The sequence below is a fragment of the Neophocaena asiaeorientalis genome, unplaced genomic scaffold (assembly GCF_003031525.2).
Source record: "Neophocaena asiaeorientalis asiaeorientalis breed wild unplaced genomic scaffold, Neophocaena_asiaeorientalis_V1.1 scaffold59, whole genome shotgun sequence".
NCBI classification, from domain to species: Eukaryota; Metazoa; Chordata; class Mammalia; order Artiodactyla; family Phocoenidae; genus Neophocaena; species Neophocaena asiaeorientalis.
The window spans coordinates 2902006-2927811 of record NW_020174268.1 but is presented as its reverse complement, the minus strand read 5'-3'; the positions used below and the strand labels follow the sequence as shown (position 1 = coordinate 2927811).

At 39.8% G+C, this 25806-nt stretch overlaps 1 protein-coding gene across 1 annotated transcript in view; it reads right to left on the bottom strand.

The window, feature by feature from the left end:
• GTF2F2 (general transcription factor IIF subunit 2) overlaps window positions 1–25806 on the bottom strand; it is a 153005-nt gene that overhangs the window by 117815 nt on the left and 9384 nt on the right. Inside the window, exons 2-4 of the mRNA XM_024755610.1 lie at window positions 19515–19588; window positions 9358–9376; window positions 7724–7868 (exon numbers count right to left, since the gene is read on the bottom strand). Of these exons, the coding sequence (XP_024611378.1) occupies window positions 7724–7868; window positions 9358–9376; window positions 19515–19588 (238 nt within the window). The remainder of the gene's footprint in view (window positions 1–7723; window positions 7869–9357; window positions 9377–19514; window positions 19589–25806) is intronic.

The window sequence follows — 25806 nt, the reverse complement described above, 5'->3', positions numbered from 1 at the left end:
AAAAAAAAAAAAAAAAAAAAAAAAAAAAAAAAAAAAAAAAATTTAAAAACAAACAAAAAAAAAGCTGGGTGGGGACAGTACACAGGGTTTATTATATTATTCTACTTCAGTGTATGTTTGAAATGTTCCAAAATAAAAAGTGAATTTTTTTCCATTCTATTTCTCGCTTTCTTTTTTTTAATGGTGCCAATTACTCACAAAATTGATTTTGCACCTACACTCTGAAAACCACTAGAATGATGATTAAGGGCACAGGTCTACAAGCTGTATGTTGGTCAAATTATATCCTATGTAAACTCCGTTTCTCTCATCAATAAAATAACAATAGTGCCCACCTCATAGGCTTGTTGTGTGAAATAAATAATTCCTGTAAATTGCTTAACATAGCGAACAAAATAAGTGTTCAACAGGTTACCTACTTCTGTTTAGCTATCACTGCTTAATGACAAGAAAGACATAAACCTTAGTAAAAAGTCCCTTCAATTTTTCTAAACCAAATAGTTATGAGAATATAAAACGAGGCACTATGTGTCACAGCAAATGTAACCAAGAATATAGTCCAACTATAATTCAAAGATACATGCACCCCTATGTTCACAAAAGCACTATTCACAATAGCTAAGACATGGAGACAACCTAAATGTCCATCAGCAGATGAATGGATAAAGATGATGTGGTACATATACACAATGGAATACTACTCAGCCATAAAAAAGAATGAAATAATGCCATTTGCAGCAACATGGATGGACTTAGAGATTATCACAGTCAGTGAAGTAGGTGAGACAGAGAAAGACAGATATCATATGATACCACTTGTATGTGGAATCTAAAAATATAATACAAATGAACTTATTTACAAAACAGAAAGAGACTCAGAGGCATAGAAAACAAATTTATGATTACCAAAAGGGAAAGGGGGTGAGGGAAAGACGGATTGGGAGTTTGGGGTTAGCAGATGCAAACCATTACATATAGAATTGATAAACAACAAGGTCCTACTGTATAGCACAGGGATATTCAATATCCTGTGATAAACCTTAATGGAAAATAATTTTAAAAGGAATGTATATATATATATATATATGTATAACTGAATCACTTTGCTGTACAGCAGAAATTAATGCAACATTATAAATCAACTATACTTCGGTTAAAAAAAAATCTCAGAGTCCCACTGCAATGGCAATTAGTAATATACAGATGGTGATAATTTATGCAACAGTGTAATTCATGTAAAAGCAGTGATAAGAAAAAAATTCAAAAAAGAAAACAGCTGTAGTTTGAAAGCTATAAAGCACACACAGATACACGTCAAGCTTAATTCAAACCAACTGACTCTCAACAAACAGGGGAAATGCACCAAGCATTATTATAATGTGTCCACTGGTTAACCAAGTGTCACATCACACAGCACTGAACTAATCTCATTAGCAAAGAGAAAGTAGAAGAATCATCTGTGCCAAAATAAAAATATAATGAGCAAGAAGTAAAGTAGGGAACAAAGGAATTTAATATTCAATTTTGAACCTCAAGTGTCCTAAGAAAAAGACTTAACTTTGAAGGAAGAAAATCTATCCTTTTGTCACTAACAAGCCATCTCATTTAAAAACATGCTAAAGAGTACCTTTAGAGTATTAGTAATTCTTAGGAGAAAATAAAGGAAAACAAACTATTTCAACACGTATTTGCTTTAACAAGCCCATGTGCTATGTGCTCAGTCCTACAATAGACACTCTGGAGATAAGCACGGGCCACAGTCCCCTGCCCATAAGGCTGAATTCCGGGACAAAATGAGTAATACAAACGTTACTGCCATACAAGTCCAGATGAAGGAAGAATCAATCAAATCAAAAGGCTACGGCCATAAAGGGCAGAATGGTTATGACTGTAAAAGGCAAACAAATCCCTGCAGAGGAAAACAAGGGGAAAAGGAGAGGCAGCAGTGCCAGGAAGCTATTGTGAGAGCGAAGGGATTCCAGCAGATTGGACTAGAAGAGGATAGAGAGGATGGGTGAAGTTTTCAGAGGATTTTGGATTAAGTGGTATCGAGAAATGTGTATGTGTGATGTCTACTATGGGAATGACCGAGTGGGCAACTGACTGAATGTGAGAGTTAGAGGAGGCCAAGAACTATCATGGCCAAGAGAACAGAAGAACGATGTTATCACTGACAGAAATATGGATACATAGAGAATAAAGGAATGTAGAAGCCAATTTGATTTCATAACTTCCGAGTTTCAGGTGATAAGAAATCCAAGTGGATTGTCTGTTAAGACAACTAAAGATGGGATGAACATCAGATGAGAAAACAGACCTTTGTCACTGCTGCCACACTGGTCCAAGTCTCTGTCATCTCTCCCTGGATTACTGCAATAGCCTCTAGCTGCTACCCTTGTCCTCATGGTCTCTTCTCAACTGGCCAGAGAGGGCCTTCAAAATGTAAGTCAGAGTATATCACTACACTGCTCAAAACCCCCCAGTGGCTCCCCATTTCACTCAGTAAAATCCAAAACCTTTATAATGGTTCACAAATCCCTTCATGATCTGCCACCGCCAACCCCCTTCCTCTCCAGCTTAATGGCCTCTTCCCCCTGCCCATCGATTCTGCCCACACTGACTTCCTTGCTTCTCCTAGAACATTCCAGGCTTGCTCCCACCTTACGGCAAATGTGTTCCCTCTGCCTTGAAAACTCCTAGCTGGATAACTAACTCCACAAGGCTACCCTTTGCCTCTTTCAAGACTTAGTTCAAATCCCACCTTCTCAATGAGCCCATATCTGACCACACTATTTAAAATGTCAAGCCCCACCCTCAACCTAGTACTCCTGATCCCACTGCCTGCTTTTTTCCCAGAGAACTTACCACCTTCTAGGCTGCAATACAATTTACTTATTATGTTTACTATTTGTTGCTGTCTCCTCTTACTAAAATGTAAGCACTATGAAAGCTGAGATTTTGCTCACTGAAGTATCGCAGGCCTAAGTAAAAGAGGGCTTGCAAAAACTAGGTACAAATACCAATTTTCTGAATTAACGAGCTGCTAAAAAGGGGTCAAAGATAATGAAAACTGGGGCTTCTCTGGTGGCGCAGTGGTTAAGAATCCGCCTGCCAATGCAGAGGACATGGGTTCAAGCCCTGGTCCAGGAAGATCCCACATGCCACGGAGCAACGAAGCCCGTCTGCCACAACTACTGAGCCTCCGCTCTAGAGCCCATGAGCCACACTTACTGAGCCCGTGCTCCACAACAAGAGGAGCCACCGCAATGAGAAGCCCACGCACCGCAACGAAGAGTAGCCCCCGCTCACCGCAACTAGAGAAAGCCCGCATGCAGCAATGAAGACCCAACGCAGCCAAAAATAAATAACTAAAATAAATAGATTTTTTAAAAAAAGATAATGAAAACTTGAGCAAAAAAGTCACCTTGCCTCCATCAGCTCCAAGCCTGCCCATTTCTTCCAATACTTTCTAACTCAGTAATGGTCTCACCATTCAACCAGATTCTCAAGTCAAATAAGCTTGGAAACCATCCTAGACTTCTCACTCTTCCAGTCCCTGCCCAGTCAATTCATCACCAAAAGCTGTCAAATTTCCTCTAATATCTCTAGAACAGGAGCCCTCTTTTCCACTGCCACTGTACCAGTACAAAGATTTTCATCTCTAAACTAGACTATGAAATCCACAACTGAGCTTTTTTGCTTTGATCTAACCAGGATCATTGAACGGATTTTAGATGATGACAGAGTATGACAGGTAGCAGAAAGCTAAGTGAAGAATAGGATACTTGAAGGTGAGAGAAATACATTTTATCTTCACTTTCTTCCCTCCTATTGATGTGCATTTATTCATATATTTAAGGTCCAGCTCAAATATTTTCTCCACTTTTGAAGCCTCTCCCAGTTCCTTCAGGCAAAGTACATACTCTTTTTTGTACATAACTCTAACAGAGCACTTTCTGTAGCAATTATTTTTTCACATATCAGTTGCCCAACTGGACAGGAGTCAAGTCTTATTCTAGCGTAGAGCCTAGCATAAAAAATATCTGTTGAACAACTTTTAGTCTAGAATTGGCAATTGTAAAATGAAAACATAAGTTTGAGCAAAGGTAGTCGTACAAAGGACAAAAGAAACAGAAGTTATCTGGTTACCAGAAAATAGTAGATAAAAATACTAAACTGAAGGCCCAAGGAGAACAAAAAAAAAAGGCCAAACACATGAGGCTTTTCCATGTAGATGAGGGTAGAGAGATAAGCTAATAGAGATCCCCATGGAAATATTTAATAGAGAAAACAGATTATCTGGAATTTCATGGAGAAATCTGGAGGTGGAAGAAGGGCTAATCCAAATGGCCCTTAAAAATGAAACCCATTCTCTGAGATAGGAATGCTCAACTAGAAACAAATGAATTGTGTTCATCAAATGCTCATAAAATGCAGATTGTTTTAATTAAGGAGAAAGCATTGTAAAACATATCATCAGGCCCCTCTAACCCCATCACCCCAAAGACACTCAAATATGTAGAATTCAACCATCAGAAAAACTGGCTCAAAAGCGGTCTCTCAAAAACCAACAAAAGTATGTTAACTGAGAAAATAAAGCTATTAAAATTAAACTCCACACACTGAACTTAAGTGAAGGTCTAATCTTTTCTTATAAAATTCTGTTTTATAGACCTGGGCACTAGTAAAAAGAAATAAAGAGCCCAGAAAAGCAATTTTTTTAATAAGAAGGTACAGTTCTATGCTTGAGAGAAAAATGGAAAAATATTCAGGATAATGTCCGCCTCCATGTATATTTCAATGTAAAATAAAAGGCTTGCTCATTGTAAGATGACTCACTCACTTACACTTTGGCAGGTTCATGACAAACCAAGCTAATACTAGAGTGGTGGCTCTTTAGCTTTTTTGGGTCCCAGATCCCTCTGAGACCCCAATGAAAGCTAGGGTCCTGTCCTGCAGAAAAACATGCAGATATACACTTAGCTAGCATTTTAAACATGTCACAGAGTCCCTGTTGTCTATTTATGACTTCCTAGAGAGCCAAGGAACCCAGCTTTACAACTGATACCTTAATGAGTAGAAACAGCAAATGACGCAAGGCTCAGAAAAGGAAATGAACCGTTAACGATTCTAGAGCAATTTTCCTGGTCCTCCAGGCAATTAAAAACACTGAACATAAAAATCTCTTCTGGTTGAATTTTATCAAGTGATATACACCCAGATATAGGTAAAATGCATGCACACACCTTAAAATACATTTGAAACCTAAAGTGTTTAAAAGTAAAATCTAATATTAATAATAGTAATAACAGCTAATAGTTACTGAGCATGTACCATATACCAAGTATTATTCAAAGTGTTTTAAATATATTCATATTTATGCACTAATGTAAATAACTATTATCTGTATTTCATAAATAAGGAAATTAAGGCCTAAAAAGGTGCAAAGAGAGTTAAGGAACAACGACGTGAAACAGAAATGACCGAGATTAGGCAGCAAAGACCTCCCTTATAGTGTGCACCACCTAATAGAGCAGCTTAGACCTGCACCTGTATCATCACAGTTCTACAAAGCAAGAACATGTTGTACAAACTCCAGAAGAAGGATGACAATCTTGATCGTTTTCCATATTCCTGGCAAGATAATGCTTATAACGCCATGTTCACTTTGGAGTACACCGTAACCAGAAATGTGAATACAAAATGTGCAAAAAGATCGCAATGCTAACTAAAGGATTTACGAGGTTAAAAATGAAAGATTAATTTTGAGGATAACAAACCTTAGCTTTCTAAACCACTGTCCTCTGTATACGTACCAGCAATGAATCGTGCTTCGGAAAAATGAGCAACTTGATAAGAGGTAAAAAATCTGAAATAGGGCACCTTTCTCTACCAAGGAAGCTCAAGTCTCCCTACCTCAAGCTTTTTTCCAGACTGCTTCCTTTTTATCATATTGGTGCCAACACCTCTTCTACTCCAGGGACACACACAAAAGTAGAGAAAACCTCACAGGTTCAATAGGTCTTATTAAATCCCATCAGTTGCAAGACTAATTCAGATTCCTTGGATGTGCCTATGCTATGCCCTGCACAATGTAGCATACAATAAATATTTGTTGAATGGTTGAATCTTCTCCAGGAGAAAATGCATACGTTTAACATTTTCTACTTCCCATAATATTATACTACAAATTATTATGGTAACAGAATAATGTAATAATACAAATCTTTTTTTAAATTCTATGTCCCAGGGGAAAAAAAATGACTAATTTTTTTGACATCAATTTATGCAGCTATTGGCAATCCAAGACACCACAAAAAATTTATCTGAGTACAGGTGACGCCTGAACAACATGGCTTTGAACTGCACAGGTCTACTTATATGTGGATTTTCCTCAATGGTAAATACTACAGTACTACACAATCTACAGTTCTTAAGTTTGAGCACACAGAACCACAGATATGGACGAACCTTGGATACAGAGAGCCCACTGTAAATTACATGCGCATTTTCAACTCTGTGAGGGTTGCTGCCCTTAACCTTCCCATTTTTCAAGGATCAACTGTATACTCTATTTAAACAATAATGTTCTTAACATATTATAATTTCTTACAGCTTTCTTTTTTTTTTAACATCTTATAGGAGTATAATTGCTTTACAATGGTGTGTTAGTTTCTGCTTTATAACAGTGAATCAGCTATAAATAGACATATATCCCCATATCTCCTCCCTCTTTAGTCTCCCTCCCCCCCCCATCCCACCCCTCTAGGCGGTCACAAAGCACCGAGCTGATCTCCCTGTGCTATGCGGCTGCTTCCCACTAGCTATCTATTTTACATTTGGTAGTGTATATAAGTCCATGCCACTCTCTCACTTCGTCCCAGCTTACCCTTCCCCCTCCCCGTGTCCTCAATCTTACAGCTTTCTTTGTAATGTTTAATGAAAATACAACAAAACCATGGATGTTTTTCTTTTAAACAACCAATAAACTTTCTGAATCAGGTAAGAGAAATTAGTTCTGTTAAAGTGAGGTGGCCTGCTGCTTTACTAGTAATATGCGAAATTCAGTGAAGCTTAAAAACCAAGAAACAATGAAAATAAACATATACTCTTACATACGCCACAAAAAAAGTTCCCTTTATATTTAATTCACAAACTGGAACACCTGCTCTGATTTACTGAACTGTTAAAACATCTGAGAGCAAACACACAAAATTAAAAACTATACGCAGTTTCTTAGAAGTTGATACCGATTAAAAGAAATTAATCCCTATGCATTAAAAAGTATAGAAAGCATACAAGAGCCAAAATATTCCCTCTATTTTGACTAAATATTCCCTAATATTCAGCAGTACTTTTTAAAACACAACTTATAGTTACTGAATATTAATTTACCAAAACAGGCAAGGATGACCTTACCTTGGCAAAACTCATAATACTGTTTCCTCAACATCCTAGAAGACAGCTTGATGCACCACACTCTTCCATCTGCTTTGTTCTATTTCTTCATGCCCCAAATGGAAATTAAACCCTTCCAGTAACAGCCAAAATTTCAGCAGTCACAGGAAAGTAGAGAAGAGCAGAGAAGTAGTATGATATGAATAAGAGGTAGAAAGAACAACAGGTGGAACAGCCCTGGTAATGACCTTAGAGTATGCGCTGAGAGAGAAAATCTACACAACATGTACAGGAATTGCATTTAAATAATTCTCTTCCCACTTACCTGATGAGCTCTCGGTAAACACCGTTAATGTCTGTCCTCCAACACTTTGCAAGACAAATGGATGTTCTCTAGGAGCACTGACTGAAGCTGGTTTCCCGCCAATATCATGAATGTTTGCAAGGTCCTCATTCAAAGTAAATGACACCTAGGAGACACACGAACCAGAGCTTATTACAATAGATTTTTGTATTCAAAGTATCTGTACAGAAATTCTAACTATAAATCAAATACTTTTTTAGTGTGAATCTTTTCCAGTCATTTTATTAAGCATTTTTTAAAAACTTCGTCAAAAAAATTTTAATAATTAGTCCTAATAAGAGAATCTATCCCCTTTTGTCAGAATAATGGGGCTAATCTACCATTATACAGACAGCTTTCAAATGTTTTCTCTGGTCTATGGCTGAAAAACTTCTATTTACAAAATAGAAATAAATTTCTTTTCCTAAGGTGTCTGAGGTCAAGGAAGAAACCATGTCTTGTTATATTTATACCCCTAAATAAATTAGATAAGTATTAGGTGGATGGATGGATGGATAGATTGACAGATGGATAGACAGACAGACAGACAGATGATCTATCCATCCATTCATCCATCCATCCATCTCCTAGCAAAACTGGGCTAATCTACCATTATACAGACAGCTTTCAAATGTTTTCTCTGGTCTATGGCTGAAAAACTTCTATTTACAAAATAGAAATAAATTTCTTTTCCTAAGGTGTCTGAGGTCAAGGAAGAAACCATGTCTTGTTATATTTATACCCCTAAATAAATTAGATAAGTATTAGGTGGATGGATGGATGGATAGATTGACAGATGGATAGACAGACAGACAGACAGATCTATCCATCCATTCATCCATCCATCTCCTAGCAAAATGCCTGGCACACAGAAGGAAAACAGTGTTTGCTGAATGACTGAACATTTTCAAAGTATTAAGAAAGCGAATGTACTTGAAGCAGGGGGAAGTGAGCTATTTACTCAGGAAGCTTAAACATTCCCATAAGCAGAGGATGTCTTTCTTTTTAGATCCAGTAACTGTATGAGTACACGGTGCTGTTTTACTTTTGAATATTTCAACAAATACAACTAAATATTCGTAAGGATAACTCAATATTGAGGTTTAGAATCAAAAGACACAGTAGGTGTTCTTTCAAAATGATTTTTACCATATCTCCCCAAATTTTACATCAAAGGGATTTATAAACTTAACATACTGAACTCTTAACCATGCAGAAAGATTATGAAGTATTATTAAATATCTCTCTACTATGCGACAGGTACTGCAAATTATGTCCTGGACTTAATGGGTCAAAATCTAAAGCCTTCAAAAATCCAAATCAAATGCATTTGCCAACCTGAAATAATGTTTAAAGTATTACTGAAACAATACTAACTTTCATAGTACCAGAGAGGGGATATTTAGGTCAAAGTAGAAAAATGCTAAGCATGAACAAGTAAAAAGGAGCCTATTCATTCACACAGGAGTGGCATTTATACTAGTATGTGTTCCTGACCAGCCACCAGCTTGATGTGGAGTTTTCCAGAACGCAAACACTACCCTCTCTTTACTATTACTAATGCATAGTAAAATAATCTAATGTTTTAAATAAAATTTCCATAGAAATAATCTTACCTCGGTCCTTCCTTGATTTCTGAAAGAGAGGAAAGAAAAAATTTTCAATTATTTAATTTCATATTTTTTTCAAATGTAAGCTAAGAACTAAAAGAAATAATGCTACTTCATATTTACATAAAAATATTACATTTACAGAGATTAACTAATATTTATCCTTGGCTCTCCTAAACTATTCTATTTGTAATCCTATAGGAAAAACAAATACGCATTAATCCCACATGAGTATTTTAGATATTATGAGTTTGTGTCTCTTAACACTATTACAACCTGACCTAATAATATTTTATCCAAATAATGATCTTATTACAATTCTTATTTTAATTTCTGAGTATTTTAATTTATTAGATATTTATTATTTTTGGCTGCGTTGGGTCTTTGTTGCTGCGCACGGGCTTTCTCTAGTTGCGGCGAGCGGGGGCTACTCTTCGTTGCGGTGTGCGGGCTTCTCATTGCGGTGGCTTCTCTTACTGCGCAGCACGGCTCTAGGCATGCTGGCTTCAGTAGTTGTGGCACACGAGCTTAGTAGTTGTGGCTTGTGGGCTCTAGAGCACAGGCTCAGGAGTTGTGGCGCACGGGCTTAGCTGCTCCACGGTATGTGGGATCTTCCCGGCCCAGGGCTCGAACCCGTGTCCCCTGCATTCACAGGCGGATTCTTAACCACTGCGCCACCAGAGTAGCCCTCTGAGTATTTTTAGCATTCAGCAGCATGTGAATGGCATATTTAATACCAGATATATAGAACTTCAACAAATTTTACTATTTATTTTGTCTAGCTGAAGAAGTTTCACTTACCTAACAAAATCTTAAAGATCAAAAATTATTTTTAAATTACAAGCAATTTTCTCTGCTATAAAAATAATATATGCCCATGTAGAAATAATTTTATTACAGACAACCCAAAAGTTTTAAATTAGCCAAGATTCTACTGTTAACATCTACTGTTATCCCCAGTAAATATATTTCCATACGATTTTTAATTTATTTGAATTACATTTTAAAATGTTTCTTTTTCTTTTTTTTAATAAATATGGGATCAATGTACACCCTAATAATAGCCTAATTAAAAAGAAAATCATGTATTAAATACCTGCAAAGTACTGAGTGGAAGGCCCCTATCCCCAGCCAGCAGAAGATATAAAAGCTAAATCCAGGGGCTTCCCTGGTTCAAAAAAAAAAAAAAAAAAAAAAGTTAAATGCATAACTATAAAGTGAGATAAATTTTAATTTTAATTAAGAGAGCCACAGTGTGCTAGGATTAGGTAGGAGTACACCACCTCTTCCATTTTAAGTAACTGATTCACTTTGTTATAAAGCAGAAACTAACACACCATCGTAAAGCAATTATACCCCAATAAAGATGTTAAAAAAAAAAACAAAAGTAAATAGCTAAGTGGGACTTCCCTGGCGGTTGAGTGGTTAAGACTCTGCACTTCCACCGCAGGGGACGCAGGTTTGATCCCAGGTCGGGGGAACTAAGATCCTGCATGCTTCGTGACAGGGCCAAAAAAAAAAAGCAAAGTAAATTGCTAAGCAAAGCCAGGAAAATGTGATCAGATTTGGCTGGGAGGGAAAGTACAAAATAAAGAATAGTAGGAGATGAACTATAAAGGAGAAATGGGGCCAGACCATATAAGATCTTGAATATCACAGCACAGAGCATGGACTTCACTCTTTAGGCAATGGAGAGCTACAAGCATTGTTTGAACCAAAGTATAACAAGTACAAAGACATGTTCCAAGAGACTGACATCAGAAAATATACATAGAATGGATATGGAGACCAGTCAGAAAACTGCTAGTTCTCCGTAACACCCGGCTGAGTTCCAACCTGTCTTCCTTCAGTGGTCCAGTCATTCACTGTCATTAAGTGTCTGCTATACATCCACTAGGCACTGTGACAAATGCATGGTATAGTATGAGTATAGGTCTTTATCCTCAAGAAGGTCCCAGTCTAATGAAAAAAAAAAAACAGCTCCAATCCAGAACAACTACAAACAGGACAATAATTTCAAGACAGAGGTATAACAAACTGTCATGGAAATGCAGATATGAAAGCTAGGAAAAGATGAACTAAGTGGGGGATGAGATCAACAACAAGTGGCCATTCCAGGCTAAGAGAAGAATCCAACTAAACACCAGAAATGAGAAAGTATCCAGCATATTCCTTCTAACATCAGTGAACGGTAGGTTGAAGTCAAGTGGTAAAGAGCCTTTTAGGCCAGACTAAGGATTCCAGATTCTTACAGAGATTTGTTTACTGTAGGAATTCCCAGTCTTTCATACATTAAAATACAATGTCAATCTTCTTTTTGTTGGGGAAGTACCTAGAAAAGAGGTGAAAAAAGTTTAAGATTTCACATAAAAATAATGAATTTCCAGCTTCTCTTACAAGACCGGAAGATCTGGCAACAATGTGCTCCCAATTCGGCATGACAACAATCCCCTCAACATGCAGTCAGGCACTGAATTCACTACAGTCCCTTCCCTATCTCTCCAGAACTTTCCTTCTAGAGGAATTGAATTTAGCTACCCTAAGAGAGAGGCACTGTAGGCAAAGCAAAGGGAAAGACACAGAAGGCACTCACGTAATGTTTACTGAATTGAACTGAGGTTAATGCAGAAACGCATATAAAAAGTAATGAAGGCCTGAACCAGACAGCTGTAGAATTCAAGGAGGACTGTGGCCATCATCAAAAAATCTGGAAACAATAAATGCTGGAGAGGGTGTGGAGAAAAGGGACACTCTTGCACTGCTGGTGGGAATGTGAATTGGTACAGCCACTATGGAGAACAGTATGGAGGTTCCCTAAAAAACTACAAATAGAACTACCATATGACCCAGCAATCCCACTACTGGGCATATACCCTGAGAAAACCATAATTCAAAAAGAGTCATGTACCAAAATGTTCATTGCAGCTCTATTTACAATTGCCCAGAGATGGAAACAACCTAAGTGTCCATCATCGGATGAATGCATAAAGAAGATGTGGTACATATATACAATGGAATATGACTCAGCCATAAGAAGAAACGAAACTGAGCTTTTTGTAATGAGGTGGATAGACCTAGAGTCTGTCATACAGAGTGAAGTAAGTCAGAAAGAGAAAGACAAATACCGTATGCTAACACATATATATGGAATTTAAGGGAAAAAAATGTCATGAAGAACCTAGGGGTAAGACAGGAATAAAGACACAGACCTACTAGAGAATGGACTTGAGGATATGGGGAGGGGGAAGGGTAAGCTGTGACAAAGTGAGAGAGTGGCATGGACATATATACGCTACCAAACATAAAATAGATAGCTAGTGGGAAGCAGCCGCATAGCACAGGGAGACCAGCTCAGTGCTTTGTGACCGCCTGGAGGGGTGGGATAGGGAGGGTGGGAGACACAAGAAGGAAGAGATATGGGAATATATGTATATGTATAACTGATTCACTTTGTTATAAAGCAGAAACTAACACACCATTGTAAAGCAATTATACTCCAATACAGATGTAAAAAAAAAAAACCACTGATAGAAGAGGAAATGACTGAAAGTGGGCAGCAAAGGAAAAAGGATGGATTAAAGATCATGCTGCCATTTCCCGTCAGTGACTAGAAATCACCCAGATGCAATTAGGGAACACAGGAGGGGAGGTCAACTTCCTTTTCATATACAGTTGACCCTTGAACAATGCAAGGGTTAGGGCAGACGACACCCTCTATGTTCATGGTTCCATGTCCATGGATTCAACCAACAGCAAACGTGTGGAACGGTAGCATATACTGACTGAAAAAAACCCATATAATCAGTGGACCTGTGCAGTTCAAACTCTTATTGTTCAAGGGACAACTGTATAATAATAACATCTTAGTTGGAGTGATAAGAGATTGATCAACTCTGGATGAGTTTATTTTCTAGAATAAGTATTAACCCTTGAAAACTTAAAATTTATTTTAAAAGGATTATGTATTGCTTTGTCTTGGTATATGAATGTATGAAGTATACATGACCTTTTGTCATTCTACATTACAACTAAAATATACCCTTCCCATGATGATCTGTGGTCAAAGTTATAAACATCCACTATTGTAAAACACAGTAATGGCTTCAGAAATGGATGAAGTAAACACCTGGCCCACCCTTTCACTGAAAGTCTCATAATGTTTCTCGTTACTCTGAGTCTGTTTCTCAATACTCCACAGATACTTCTTTAGACTCCAACCTCGTTCCTCTTGCCTTTTTAAAAAAAATTAATGTCTTTCCTTTTTCTTACACTCTTAAAATACATCTTAGATTTGACACCAATGGGGCCAGACTTTTCACTAATTACTGATAACCAATAAATCACCTGCTTCTTCAGGATAAGAAAACCAACCAAATAATAACAATAATAACCCTGTGCTCCCACAGGATTTTTTGTGGTTTTTGTTTTGTTTCGTTTTGAATTCCTAGTCATATGTCCCCTTCTTGAACAATATAGCTCAAAAACCAATAGGGGAGGCCAAGCAAGGTAGGCATCTGCAGAGTGGGTTGAGCAGAGCAGTCACAGCCCAAGTGGAAAGGAAGTGCCTGGGGTAGAGAGGGCAGGCCGGGGCAAGGCGCCAGAGCCCGTGGGGTAAAGGAGGGCACCCCATAAGGGAACAGCTCAACAAGAAATGGGTCAGAGCCTAGTGAGGCGAGGGCATCCACATGGAAGGACAGCCCAAAACAGGCTATTGGAGCCCTAGCAGGGGAAGGAGGCATGCCTCTGAGGAGAGGGCAGTCTCAGAACAGGGGGTGGAAGCCTAGACGGGCTGAGGAGAGCATCCCTGTGGAGGGCGGCAAAGGTTAACAACAGCCTAACAAGGGTTGCTATAGCGCAAGGAGGGTGAGGAGGGCAACCACCAATGCGGGGAGAAGTGGGGGACTCTGAACAAGTAAGAACAGAGGCCTGAACAAATAAGTGAATATATTAAGAATAACAGGAACCAGGTTTCTCACTTTCAGAAAAGAGGTACGAATATGAAAAGGGAGGAAACTAGAACACACCCTGTGGTGCTGAACTGGAGCTGGGTATTGGTATAGGATACTGTATAATTTTTTATTTGTTTTCAGTATGCGGGCCTCTCACTGCTGTGGCCTCTCCCGTTGCGGAGCACAGGCTCCGGACGTGCAGGCCCAGCAGCCATGGCTCATGGGCTCAGCCGCTCCACGGCATGTGGGATCTTCCCGGACCGGGGCACGAACCCATGTCCCCTGCATCGGCAGGCGGACTCTCAACCACTGCGCCACCAGGGAAGCCCCTGGGTATTGGTATAAATTCATGATCTTCAACACATGTAAATATAAAAATAAATGCAGACCTAGAGGTATGTGTGTGTACATACACAGCCACTTAGAGGGTCTGGGAGCAGCCATGAGCGCCTGTGGTATCCAGAGCTTAGTTTCCAAATCCCATTTTCCTCTAGAGGAAACCAAGCCTCTTTGGAGAAATGACTGACTCTAGGGCTCAGACAGAAATGTACAAGATGAGTCTAAAACATCTTTCCTTAACAAAAAGTAAGTGCTCAAAGAATGATGAAGACATGCCCGAAGTCTATGGGACGTACACTATTGAACTGCACACTTAAAAATGGTTAAGGTGGTAAATTTTATATGTATTCTTTACCACAATAAAGAAAACAAAGATCATGAGTGCCAGCTAGAAGGAGCTTCCATTGGCTAAACTTTGGACAATTTGAACATCAGAATAAATGATGATAAATTGAGTCTCTCAGTGTCTTTCTGTAAGGGCAGCACCAAGAACTGAACATAATGCTTGCACTGTGAACTAACCGGCAGAGGAAACAGTGGGATTATTATTCTACTTTGTTTTGATCAGCAATGTGTATCTGTACATATGTGTGTGTATTATATACGTATATATACGTATATGTGTGTATATATATATGTGCATTGATATACATATATGTTTTGCCACACTGCCCTTCAGAAAGTTTGTACTGATTTAAACTCCTATCAACAGTATAACACTGTTCTAAACTTAGTCAATTTTTATAACAAAAAATTATCTCACTGATGTTTTTTATTTGCATATTTTCTATTATTAGTGGGCTCCGATATGACCTTGGAAGTTAAGTGTGTTTAGAAATAAAACAAGAAATTAAACGTCTCTGAAAGAAGCTGTATTAGCACAAACTGTATGACTGTCAGTAAAATAGGACATATATCAAACATTTTGAAAACTGAAGTTTGCTGAGGCAGGGTGGTAATGTAGAAAGGCTGGTTTTAAAATTAAACAAACTAAAGCAAAACTATAAACCAATTAAAATGCAGTACACATCAGATGTCCAAAGGTATAAGAATAGTCCAAGTACAGTGATTTAGGGACATGGCATGAATTGCTTGACGAAAATGGCCCAAATGTTACCAACTGTTAAAAGAAGCTGTTACTCTCATCTTATTCTGGACTCTCCTTTTTTCAGGTATTAAAAGAACCAAATTTGGGTAGAGCTGCGTTCCCAGCAGCATGTGTTCCCCTCCCCTCTGCCTCTCTTGACTCCTTTACTCCACAGGGCCTGTCTCTGCTGGAATCAGCGTACACACCATGTATTTCTCCCTAGCTTCTGGCCTACTGCACAGCAAGCTGGTGCTGCTGCTTAACTCTGGGAGAGCTGACGGGGAGGGGAGGTGCCAGACACGATGCAGGCTCTACTGCCTGTACTCTGTGGTATGTGGGGCATGACAGCAGGTGAACACTTACGGAGTATTTTACATGCACTTAACCTATGAGGTATTAATACCATCTCCTTTTCACAGATGAGGAAACAGAGAGGGTAATAAGCAACTTCCCCGAAGTCACATAGCTGGGAAATGACAAGGCCCGGATAAAGCCCAGAGCTGACTGACTCCTGAGTCCATACTCATTATCGGTATACCACACTGCTTTTTTAAAACCTTAGGTATTTTTCATTTTTTACCCAAATATACGTTTTTTCAACCACACAGATAACCCACCAAATGGTTAATGTGCCTCTAAGGATCAATAGTTGATCATACGTCTTCTAGTTTTTAAAAATATCTGAAGACAGTTTCACTGGTTTGCCCTAAGTCGTCTCTTATTAAACAGCCATCGTGCCTTCAAACGTTCCTCACAGGAAATTGATTTTAGTTTTCTCATTGTCCTAGTCTCACTCCCCTGAATGAACTTATCTGTCCACGTCTCTAAGTGCAGCACTAAAAACTGAACACAGTGTTTGCTCTGGAAGCTCACTGGCAAAGAAGAGTGGGGTTATCATCCCACTTCATCCTAAACAACAATCATCTATTAATGGAGCCTTCTGTTTATAGCCACAAAACCTTGATGAGTCATATTTAGCTGAAATTAAAGTATTGATAGCTTAGTCACAGGCACTGCTAAGCCACTCCTTGCTCATCCTACACTTGTTTAATAGTGAATCTGGTAATCAGTAAGAAGAATGAAAACTAATTAGAAACATAAATAAGATAGCCAGTAGACCTACTCTAGAACAAGCTGTTTTCAAGCATTTCCATAGCAATCTTAGGATACCAACTACTAAAAATCTGTTCCCACCATTAAAAGCATCTAGCTCTTCTACACGGCAAGATTATATTTCATGTTAGGTAGAAAATCTGCTAGATTTTTAATTTACATATAAAATACACACACACACATCTGTTAATATTAAGGGCAAACATACAGTTTATTGCCAAAACCAGGACACTCTGGAGAGTGAAAGAGGGGACACTATTAATAATTACACAGGAAAAATATGTAAACCAGCGCTGTAAAACATGTAAACGGGTCACGACCTAGGGATACGGCCTCCCTATGCATATTAGATGTAACTATGTAAAACATCTGCTTTAAACTAAGGACAAGCTTGAAATTTTCTTCCAAACAAAGGGTGATCAAGAAAAGGTGATCACAGCACACCCACTACTGTTTATTTAGCATGCTATCTTTAATATTTACCTTAGGGATGAAAGCAGTACTTAGCGCTTACATAGGTTTCCCTAGAGCTTGGCTCCTTTAACTCTGTTTCCCATACCAGCTCCCTCCTCCCCACACCAAAAGATTTTACATTCCTCAACTAGGTATTTTCTTCACACAGAGGTTTTCAGGAATGCAATATTCATGGTAGGGAAAGGTAGCGAATCTAAACTCAGAAGATTAAGTATCTGTCCAAAGTCTCACTGATAGTAAGTGACAGAGCTGGCACTGGAACCTGTTGGAGTTTTCTTACCACTCAAAGGACTGAATTTAAGCCCAGTTCTGCTATGAAACATGTAGCTGTTTCTTAAGAAAAGAAGATGTTACTTCTCTCTACCTAACATTAGAACTTTGGATATAAAATCATGCCCATTTCCAATAATTATCTTGTGAAAACAAAAGGAAGAATTAAAAGATCTGTCTGAAACAAATGCAAGTAAGATAAAGAACAAAAATATTGATATTTAGGGCATAAACCATGAAAGTATCAAACCTTCTTACTTTAAAGACATGACATCATCCAAGAACACAGGATTGCTCCTCCAAAGAACAAAACCCAGAAGGTGTCCAAATAACATTTAGAAATTGAGAAGATGAGAAGGAGCCAGCAAGAGAGTGATGTCTCAGAAGTGAGGTGAAAAAAAAGGGTTTGAGGGTAGAAGTGATCAACTATGTCAAATTCTGTTGAATGTCAATTGAGAAGAGCTGCTAGTTGACTCTTAGATTTAACAATGTGGATGTGGTAGGGGCTTCCCTGGTGACGCAGGGGTTAAGAATCCGCCTGCCAACGCAGGGAACACGGGTTTGAGCCCTGGTCTGGGAAGGTCCCACATGCCGCAGAGCAACTAAGCCCGTGTGCCACAACTACGGAGTCTGCGCTCTACAGTCCAAGTGCCACAACTACTGAGCCCACGTGCCACAACTACTGAAGCCCGCGTGCCTAGAGCCCATGCTCCACAGCAAGAGAAGCCAATGCAATGAGAAGCCTGCGCACCACAGCGAAGAGTAGCCCCTGCTCTCCGCAACTAGAGAAAGCCCACGCACAGCAATGAAGACTCAACACAGCCAAAAATAAAATAAAATAAATTTTTTTAAAAACTTAAAAAAAAAAAGAATGTGGATGTGGTAGGTTGTAAAAAAAAAAAAAATTTTTAGGACTACAAATTATTTGCCTCAAATCCCATCAAGAGGTAGAGTCTACTGCAAGTTACATTTACATTTGGCAAACATGATGCAAGCACAGCTTGCAAAGCACTTGTGTAGTGGGGCTTCCCTCTCTCTTGCTACTAGGAACTCTTTCACCACCGTGTGAAGAAGCACGCTGGAGATGAAAAACACGTGGCAACTGCCCCAGCTGACAGCAAGCCAACCACCGGACACATAAATGAGGCCATTCTAGCCAGGAAGACCAGCCAGGTCAGCCTCAACCAGAACTGTCTAGAACGGCCCCATAGAATTATAAGCTAATAAAATGGTTTTGTTCTAAGCCACTAAACTTTGGGGTGGTTTGTTACGAAACAAAAACTCAGTGATAAAGAGGTGGATATTGGTGGTATACAAGAGCCATTTGAATAGAGTAGTGGGCATGGAAATCTGATTAGAGCTGGATTAAGAATGAATGGACAGTAAGAGGGGAACACAAGGCCTATGGCTGACACCAGCTGAGCTATGGAGGCTTCCTTTTCAAACAAGGTTATTTTCTCAACCAGGAAACAATACTCTTAGATTGTTTACTAGGTGTTCCCCACCCTCTTCCAAAGCCTCTATAAATAGGTATGGTGGCACAATGGCAAAATCCTTCTCCTGAAGTCCTTAACTTGGTGCATCCAGTTATGCCCAACTCAAGCATACCTCCTCAAAGATGCGGAGCGGACAGATGGATGAGGGAACTACATACTCTGCTACTTCACTGCCAATAGGCTTTACCAATAAATTTTACTTGATATTTACACCTTTCATTAGAGGAATGTGTGTGTGTGTGTGTGTGTGTGTGTGTGTACACACGAATCCTTACAGGGCACCTAATCATCTCTTGACAAGCCTTGGCATGCTCATTACTTCTTATTTTTCAGGTAAATTCTGTTTGAAAAAGAACTCTAATTACATTTAAAAGCACTTGTACAAAAAAATTCAAAAAAGTTTTATAAAATGTCAAAAATTCATAAATAACTTACTTGGCAATCCGCAGTTTCCCAACTTCACCTCTTCCAGGGGCTTTAGTCCACTGCTGTGACAAATATTTAGGAACCTAAAACAAAATAAGACACTATTAGACTATGTTTTAGATGCTAACAAATCTTTTTAAACATAAAGTGATATATGGTTTCTATATATACTTTCTGTCTGTAATAATTGCTAATTAAGTAGCAAGCTCTCATTATATGTTTTGCACTAAAGAGGTACTAAGATATGTAAGAAATGATTTTAGCTCTCAAAGTGTTTAAAGTCAGTCGAGGTGATGACACAAAACTAAACCTGGCCATATAACTTAACAATAATGAAGTGCCAACTTATGTTCCCAGATAAGTCCAATAAAAGTTCAGAGATGAGAAAGGCTACCAGAAGAGGCTTCTTGGAGGAGCATAACATTCTGACATGATATTATTATTATTATTAGTGTGTGTGGGGGGGGGGTACGCGGGCCTCTCACTGCTGTGGCCTCTCCCGTTGCGGAGCACAGGCTCCGGACGCGCAGGCTCAGCGGCCATGGCTCACGGGCCCAGCCGCTCCACGGCATGTGGGATCCTCCCGGGCCGGGGCACGAACCCGTGTCCCCTGCATCGGCAGACGGACTCTCTACCACTGCGCCACCAGGGCGCCACCTGACATGATATTATTTAGAGACACTACTGAGCTTAAGATGATTCAAAAGTCATATTTTATATTTTTATATATTTTACATATATTTATTATGTATAAGATTATAACTGACCAATATGATGGAAGGATCTGCTGAAATAAAAGAAAGTATTCAATATAACAGCTAACAGTTATATAATAGTACTTTCCTGACACTTATATGCACTTTTTATACATTTATACCTCACGTCTCTACAGGGAACTTTTTAAAAAATCAATTAATTAATTTTATTTTTGGCTGCGTTGGGTCTTCGTTGCTGCATGTGGGCTTTCTCTAGTTGCGGTGAGCGGGGGCTACTCTTCTTTGCAGTGCACGGGCTTCTCATTACAGTGGCTTCTTGTTGCAGAGCACAGGCTCTAAGCGTGCTGGTTTCAGTAGTTGTGGCACGCAGGCTCAGTAGTTGTGGCTTGTGAGCTCAGACTCAGTCGTTGTGGCGCACAGGCTTAGCTGCTCCATGGCATGTGGAATCTTCCCAAACCAGGGCTCGAACCCGTGTCCCCTGCATAGGCAGGCGGATTCCTAACCACTGCACCACCAGGGAATATCCCCATTTTCCAGATTATGAATTTGGAGCACCCAGGGATTATAAAATTTAGCCAAGGGTATATAATTAGCAAATGAGGAGCCAGGATTCAAATCCAGGCAGTGTGGTTCCAGCATCTATGTTCTTAACTGTGTTGTGTCTGAAATTAGATATATGTAATCAGAAGGGTTTTAATTCTCAAAAAGATTAAGGGAATATATGCTGAATGTCTACTATGGACCTTATCTCATTTCTTCTAACAAGTAGTTTGAACTCGGGAATCAGTACATACTTTTAAGGTATGCTTCATACTTTATATGTACATGTAAAGTATGAAGCATAATGCCTCACACAAACAAGCACTCAGTGAGTGTCAGGTGTCATTATTATTTCCCACAGTAATCCTGGAATGACAACATGAACATGAATGTGTAACTGAGTCAGAGAGACCTTCCAAGGCTGGAAAGGAAAAAAAAAATTCTATCTAGCACAATTTCTTTTGCAAAAAGAACCACTTGACCATTAGTCAAACAAATAGCAGTGCTCTGGATATAGTAAAAATTCAAGAATAAAAGAAGATCCTAATGGTATTTGTTCATTCTTTACACTGAAATGTACTGAACAACTACTGTGTCAGACAATATGCTAGAAAAGATGAAGGGGAAGGGAGCCAACAGTGTCAGGTACAGGGCTACACATGTTATACCCACTATGCCATTTAATCCTCCCAATCACCCTGCAAAACTGCTTCCGCTCTCCTCATTCTATAGATAAGAAAACCCAGGCTCAGGGGGTTGAAATAACATGGTTAGCTAGTAACAGCCGCGAGAGGCCTCCAGATCGGTCAGATGCTCTCTTTGTTATACAACTAAATAAGAGTATGTAAAAGATCCTGTTACAACATCAAATAAAACCCTGAATCCTTGAACTACGTAAATTATTCCCTCATGGCCTCAATCTTGAAATACTGCCTAACAAGTGAGCCTTTGCTTCTTGCTTGTCTTTGATTTTTAGCCCCAGGGAACCTTCTTGTCAATTACTCTAACACAAAGAGAAAATTATGTTCTACAGATAGCAGCCTACTCTACCAAGAGATCACAAGCTGTATTCCCTAACAAAGTCTTTAGGGGAAAGATGGTGGCTTTTCTTCATCATATTCCAAGTTACTGATTCAAATGAGCCCTACATTTACATACTGTAAAACTTTCTCGTTATCAGTAACAGTACCCCTCTCCGCAAACTGTATTTCAAGGAACAATTCTGACCACCACCTCCTAACTTCCTGGCCCTTTCCTCAGTACTTCGACTCCAACAATTCTTCCATCCCTCAAATCATAGACTCTACATCTGTACACTGTCCCTGTCTGCTTATGTCCTCACGCCTCTCTTTAACGGAGCTACATTTCACAACCCATCATTATAACCATTCTCTTGCCCCTAACTCCCTCCATCATACTGGCCTGGCAGAACCTCATCCGGATTAAAGCCAAGCTATACTACTACTTATTTTATGAATTTATCGATTTATTGTTTTATTTGATCGTGCTCTATTCTTCCTCTACACTTGCACCTGAGCAGCTGAAGAAAAACAATCATGCTCAACGGTCTCCCTTGAAATACACGGCTACTAACATCAAGTAAGCCCTTCAAGGTGCCAGGCAATTTCTCGACCTCCCTGGTCAATTCTCACCTGCAGTGGGAAAGCCACTGCAGACAGGTCACACGTTCTCTTCACTCCTCAAATATGTAACACTTCTTCCTTCCTCTTCCACTGAGGAAAGACGAACAATCAAAAGGATACTTCCAAATCTACCACTTAGGACTTCCCTGGCAGTCCAGTGGTTAAGTCTCCGAGATTCCACTGCAGGGGGCGCGGGTTCGACCCCACATGCCTTGAGAACTAAGATCCTGCATGCCATACCGCTTGGCCAAAAAATCAATCAGTCAGTCAATCAATCAATCTACCGCTTAGCCACAGGTGGGGCTTTTACTCTGCTTTCCCCTTTTAACAGGTGAACTATGTATGGCCAATCCCTCCAGGTGTGCACTGAATTTTTCCCTGTAGTCTAATCAAGGACATCTTTCTTTCAATTCTACTCTTTCCTCCACTCCCTTTACGTAATCATTCCCCCATTGCAGTAACAATGATGATGGTGGGAGCTAACACTCAGAGCGCTTACTAAATGTGGCAGAAGACTCTAAGATGGCCCCCAATGATCCCCACCTCCTGATATTCGCACCCTTGGGTAACTGCCTCTCCCTGGGTGAGAATAGGACCTGTGACTTCCTTCTGGTCAATGCAATATGGCGAAGGTGATGGATGGGATGTTACTTCTGTGATTAGGTTACATCAGATTGTGATCTCTGTCTTGCTTCGAAGCCCACGTGGCAGGAAACTAAGGGCAGGCTCCAGCCAACAGTCAACTAGGAATTTAGGCCCTCGGTCCCACAACCTTAGAGGAACTGAATTCTGCCAGCCACGGAACCTTGGAAACAATCTTTCCACAGGCACAGCTTCATCTGAGAGTCCAGCCCTGGCTGACACCCGGACTGCATCCTGTGAGAGACTCTGAAGCAGAGGACCCAGGTAAGCCACACCAGGACTCCTGATCCACAGAAACTATGAAATAATAAATGCACACTATTTTAAGCTACTAAGCCTGTGGTGATAATGTTATATAGCAATAGATAACTAACACATTAAGTGACAAGCACTCTTTTAAATGTTTTAAATATATTAACCATTTAACTCTCACACAATCCTTTTATTGTCTCCATTTTACAAATGAGGAAACTGAGGCACAGGGAGGTTAGCAAAGTAATTCATGATCACACACCTGGTAAGGGCAGGCTCTAAAGTTCTTTCCAGCCACTGTCCCGTCTCTCTGCCTATCTACAGCAAAGCTCTTGGAAGAGCCGTCTCTGCTGGCTGCCTACAGTTCCTCCTCTGCCACTTTGTTCTGCTCTAAACAGGCTTCCCCGCTACTACTCTGCTGAAACTGGTTCCCATGGTTACAAAAGCTCGCCATATCGCCAAGCCAATGTTTAGTCCTCATCTTGCAGACCTATCAACAATACTTGAGAACTTACTGTTTCCTCCTTCAAACACTTTCTTTACTTGGCTTCACGTCACTCCAATCTCTCTGCATTTTCCTCCTACTTCTCTGGACTCTCCTTTTTTGGTCTCCACACATCTAGATTCTCATCTTCCTGACCTCTTAACCTCAGAGGGCCCTGATTTCAGTCCTCAGACCTTTCCTCTTCTCTATCCACACTCAATCTTATGTAATCTCATCCAATCTCTTGACTTTAAATACCCTCTGTATATTGACAACTCCCAAATTTATAGCTCTCCCCTCCAAATCCCAACTTATATATCCAACTGCCTACTCAAACTCTCCATCTGAATATTCACTAGACATTTCAAACTCAAAATATCCACACCAGAACTCTTATTTCTCCCTCATAAACCTGTTCCTCCTGCAATTTTCCTATCTCAGTAAAAGTCGACTCCGTCCTTCCAGGCACTCAGTCTGAAAGTGGAGTTACCCTGAATGGCTCCTTTTTTCTCACATTCCACATCCAATTAACTAACATAGCCTGTCAGCAACACCTTCAAATTACATCCGGACTCCATGTCCTTCTCACCAATTCCAGGGTTACCAGCCTAATCCAAGTCACCATCATCTCTTGTAACAGCCATCTCTTACTGTAAGAGCCTGCTGATTCCCTTGCTTCCACTCTTGTCCATGCACACTTTAGCCTCAGTACAGCAGCCAGAGTGACCATATTAAAACCAAAGTCACATGATCCTGTCCTGCTCAAAGCCTTTCAATTTATTTAACAGACATCTACGTAGTGCTTAACATGTGCCGGGTACTTTTCTAAGCACTTTAGAATTTTACTTCACTTAATCCTCATAACAACTCTATTATTATTCCATTTTGCAGATGAAGAAACTAAGGCACCAAAAAGTTATCATTTGTCCAAAGTCTCACGGTTACTAGCGGTGGGAAGCCAGGATTCTAACCTAGGCAGTCTAGCTCCACCGTCAGCATGCCAAGCTGCCTCTCTATGGCTACTCGCTTCCCATGTCACTCATTGTAAAAATCCTCTATAATGTCTTAGATGATTCAGCCCTCTGCAATCCATGGCCTCATGGATCTATGGATTCATGACCCTCCTACTGCCTTCACTCGACTCTAATCACACAGATTTGTGAACGTTCCCAACACCATCCCATCCGAGGGCCTTTGATTCGTTGTTACTTCTGTCTGGAATGCTCTTCCTCCAGATATCTGAAGGGCATCCCCATAACTTCCTTCAGGTCTCTGCTCAAGGCCCACCTTATCAGTGAGGCCCTTCCCCACGCCATTAAAATAGCATCCCCATCTACCTTCTACACCTTTTACCCTGATTTGTTTTTCTTCAGAGCACTAATCACCTGCTATATACATATCTGTTTATTGTCCATTCTCCCTCCCCATTAGAATGCAATCTGCACGAGGTAGATATTTTGTGTGTTTTGTTTACTGCCACATCCCTAGCATCTAGAATAGCCTGGCACACAGTAGGAACAGTTATTATTTTAATGACTGGATATTGTTGAAGAAATGTTAGTGTAATGAAAATGATGGTGTTATTAGGATAAATCCAGGATACAGAATTTAATTTTAATAACTCTCACTGCATTCTCAAAGGGAAACCTTATTTCAGAGATCTACCTTAAAATAAGGGGGAAGAGAGGAAAACACCAATAGTAGAGTGGAGCATTTTCCAACCTGCCACTGTCCCCTCATTGCTGGTTCCCTGAAATGTTATTAAGATAAAGGGAAGACAAGAATGTTCTGGAGCTCTTGAGGCTTCCCTGGTGGTGCAGTGGTTAAGAATTCGCCCGCCAATGCAAGGGACATGGGTTCGATCCCTGGTCCAGGAAGATCCCACATGCCACGGAGCAACTAAGCCCGTGTGCCACAACTACTGAGCCTGTGCTCTAGAGCCCATGAGCCACAACTGTTGAGCCCGCATGCCACAACTACTGAGCCTGCACTCTAGAGCCTGTGAGCCACAACTACTGAAGCCC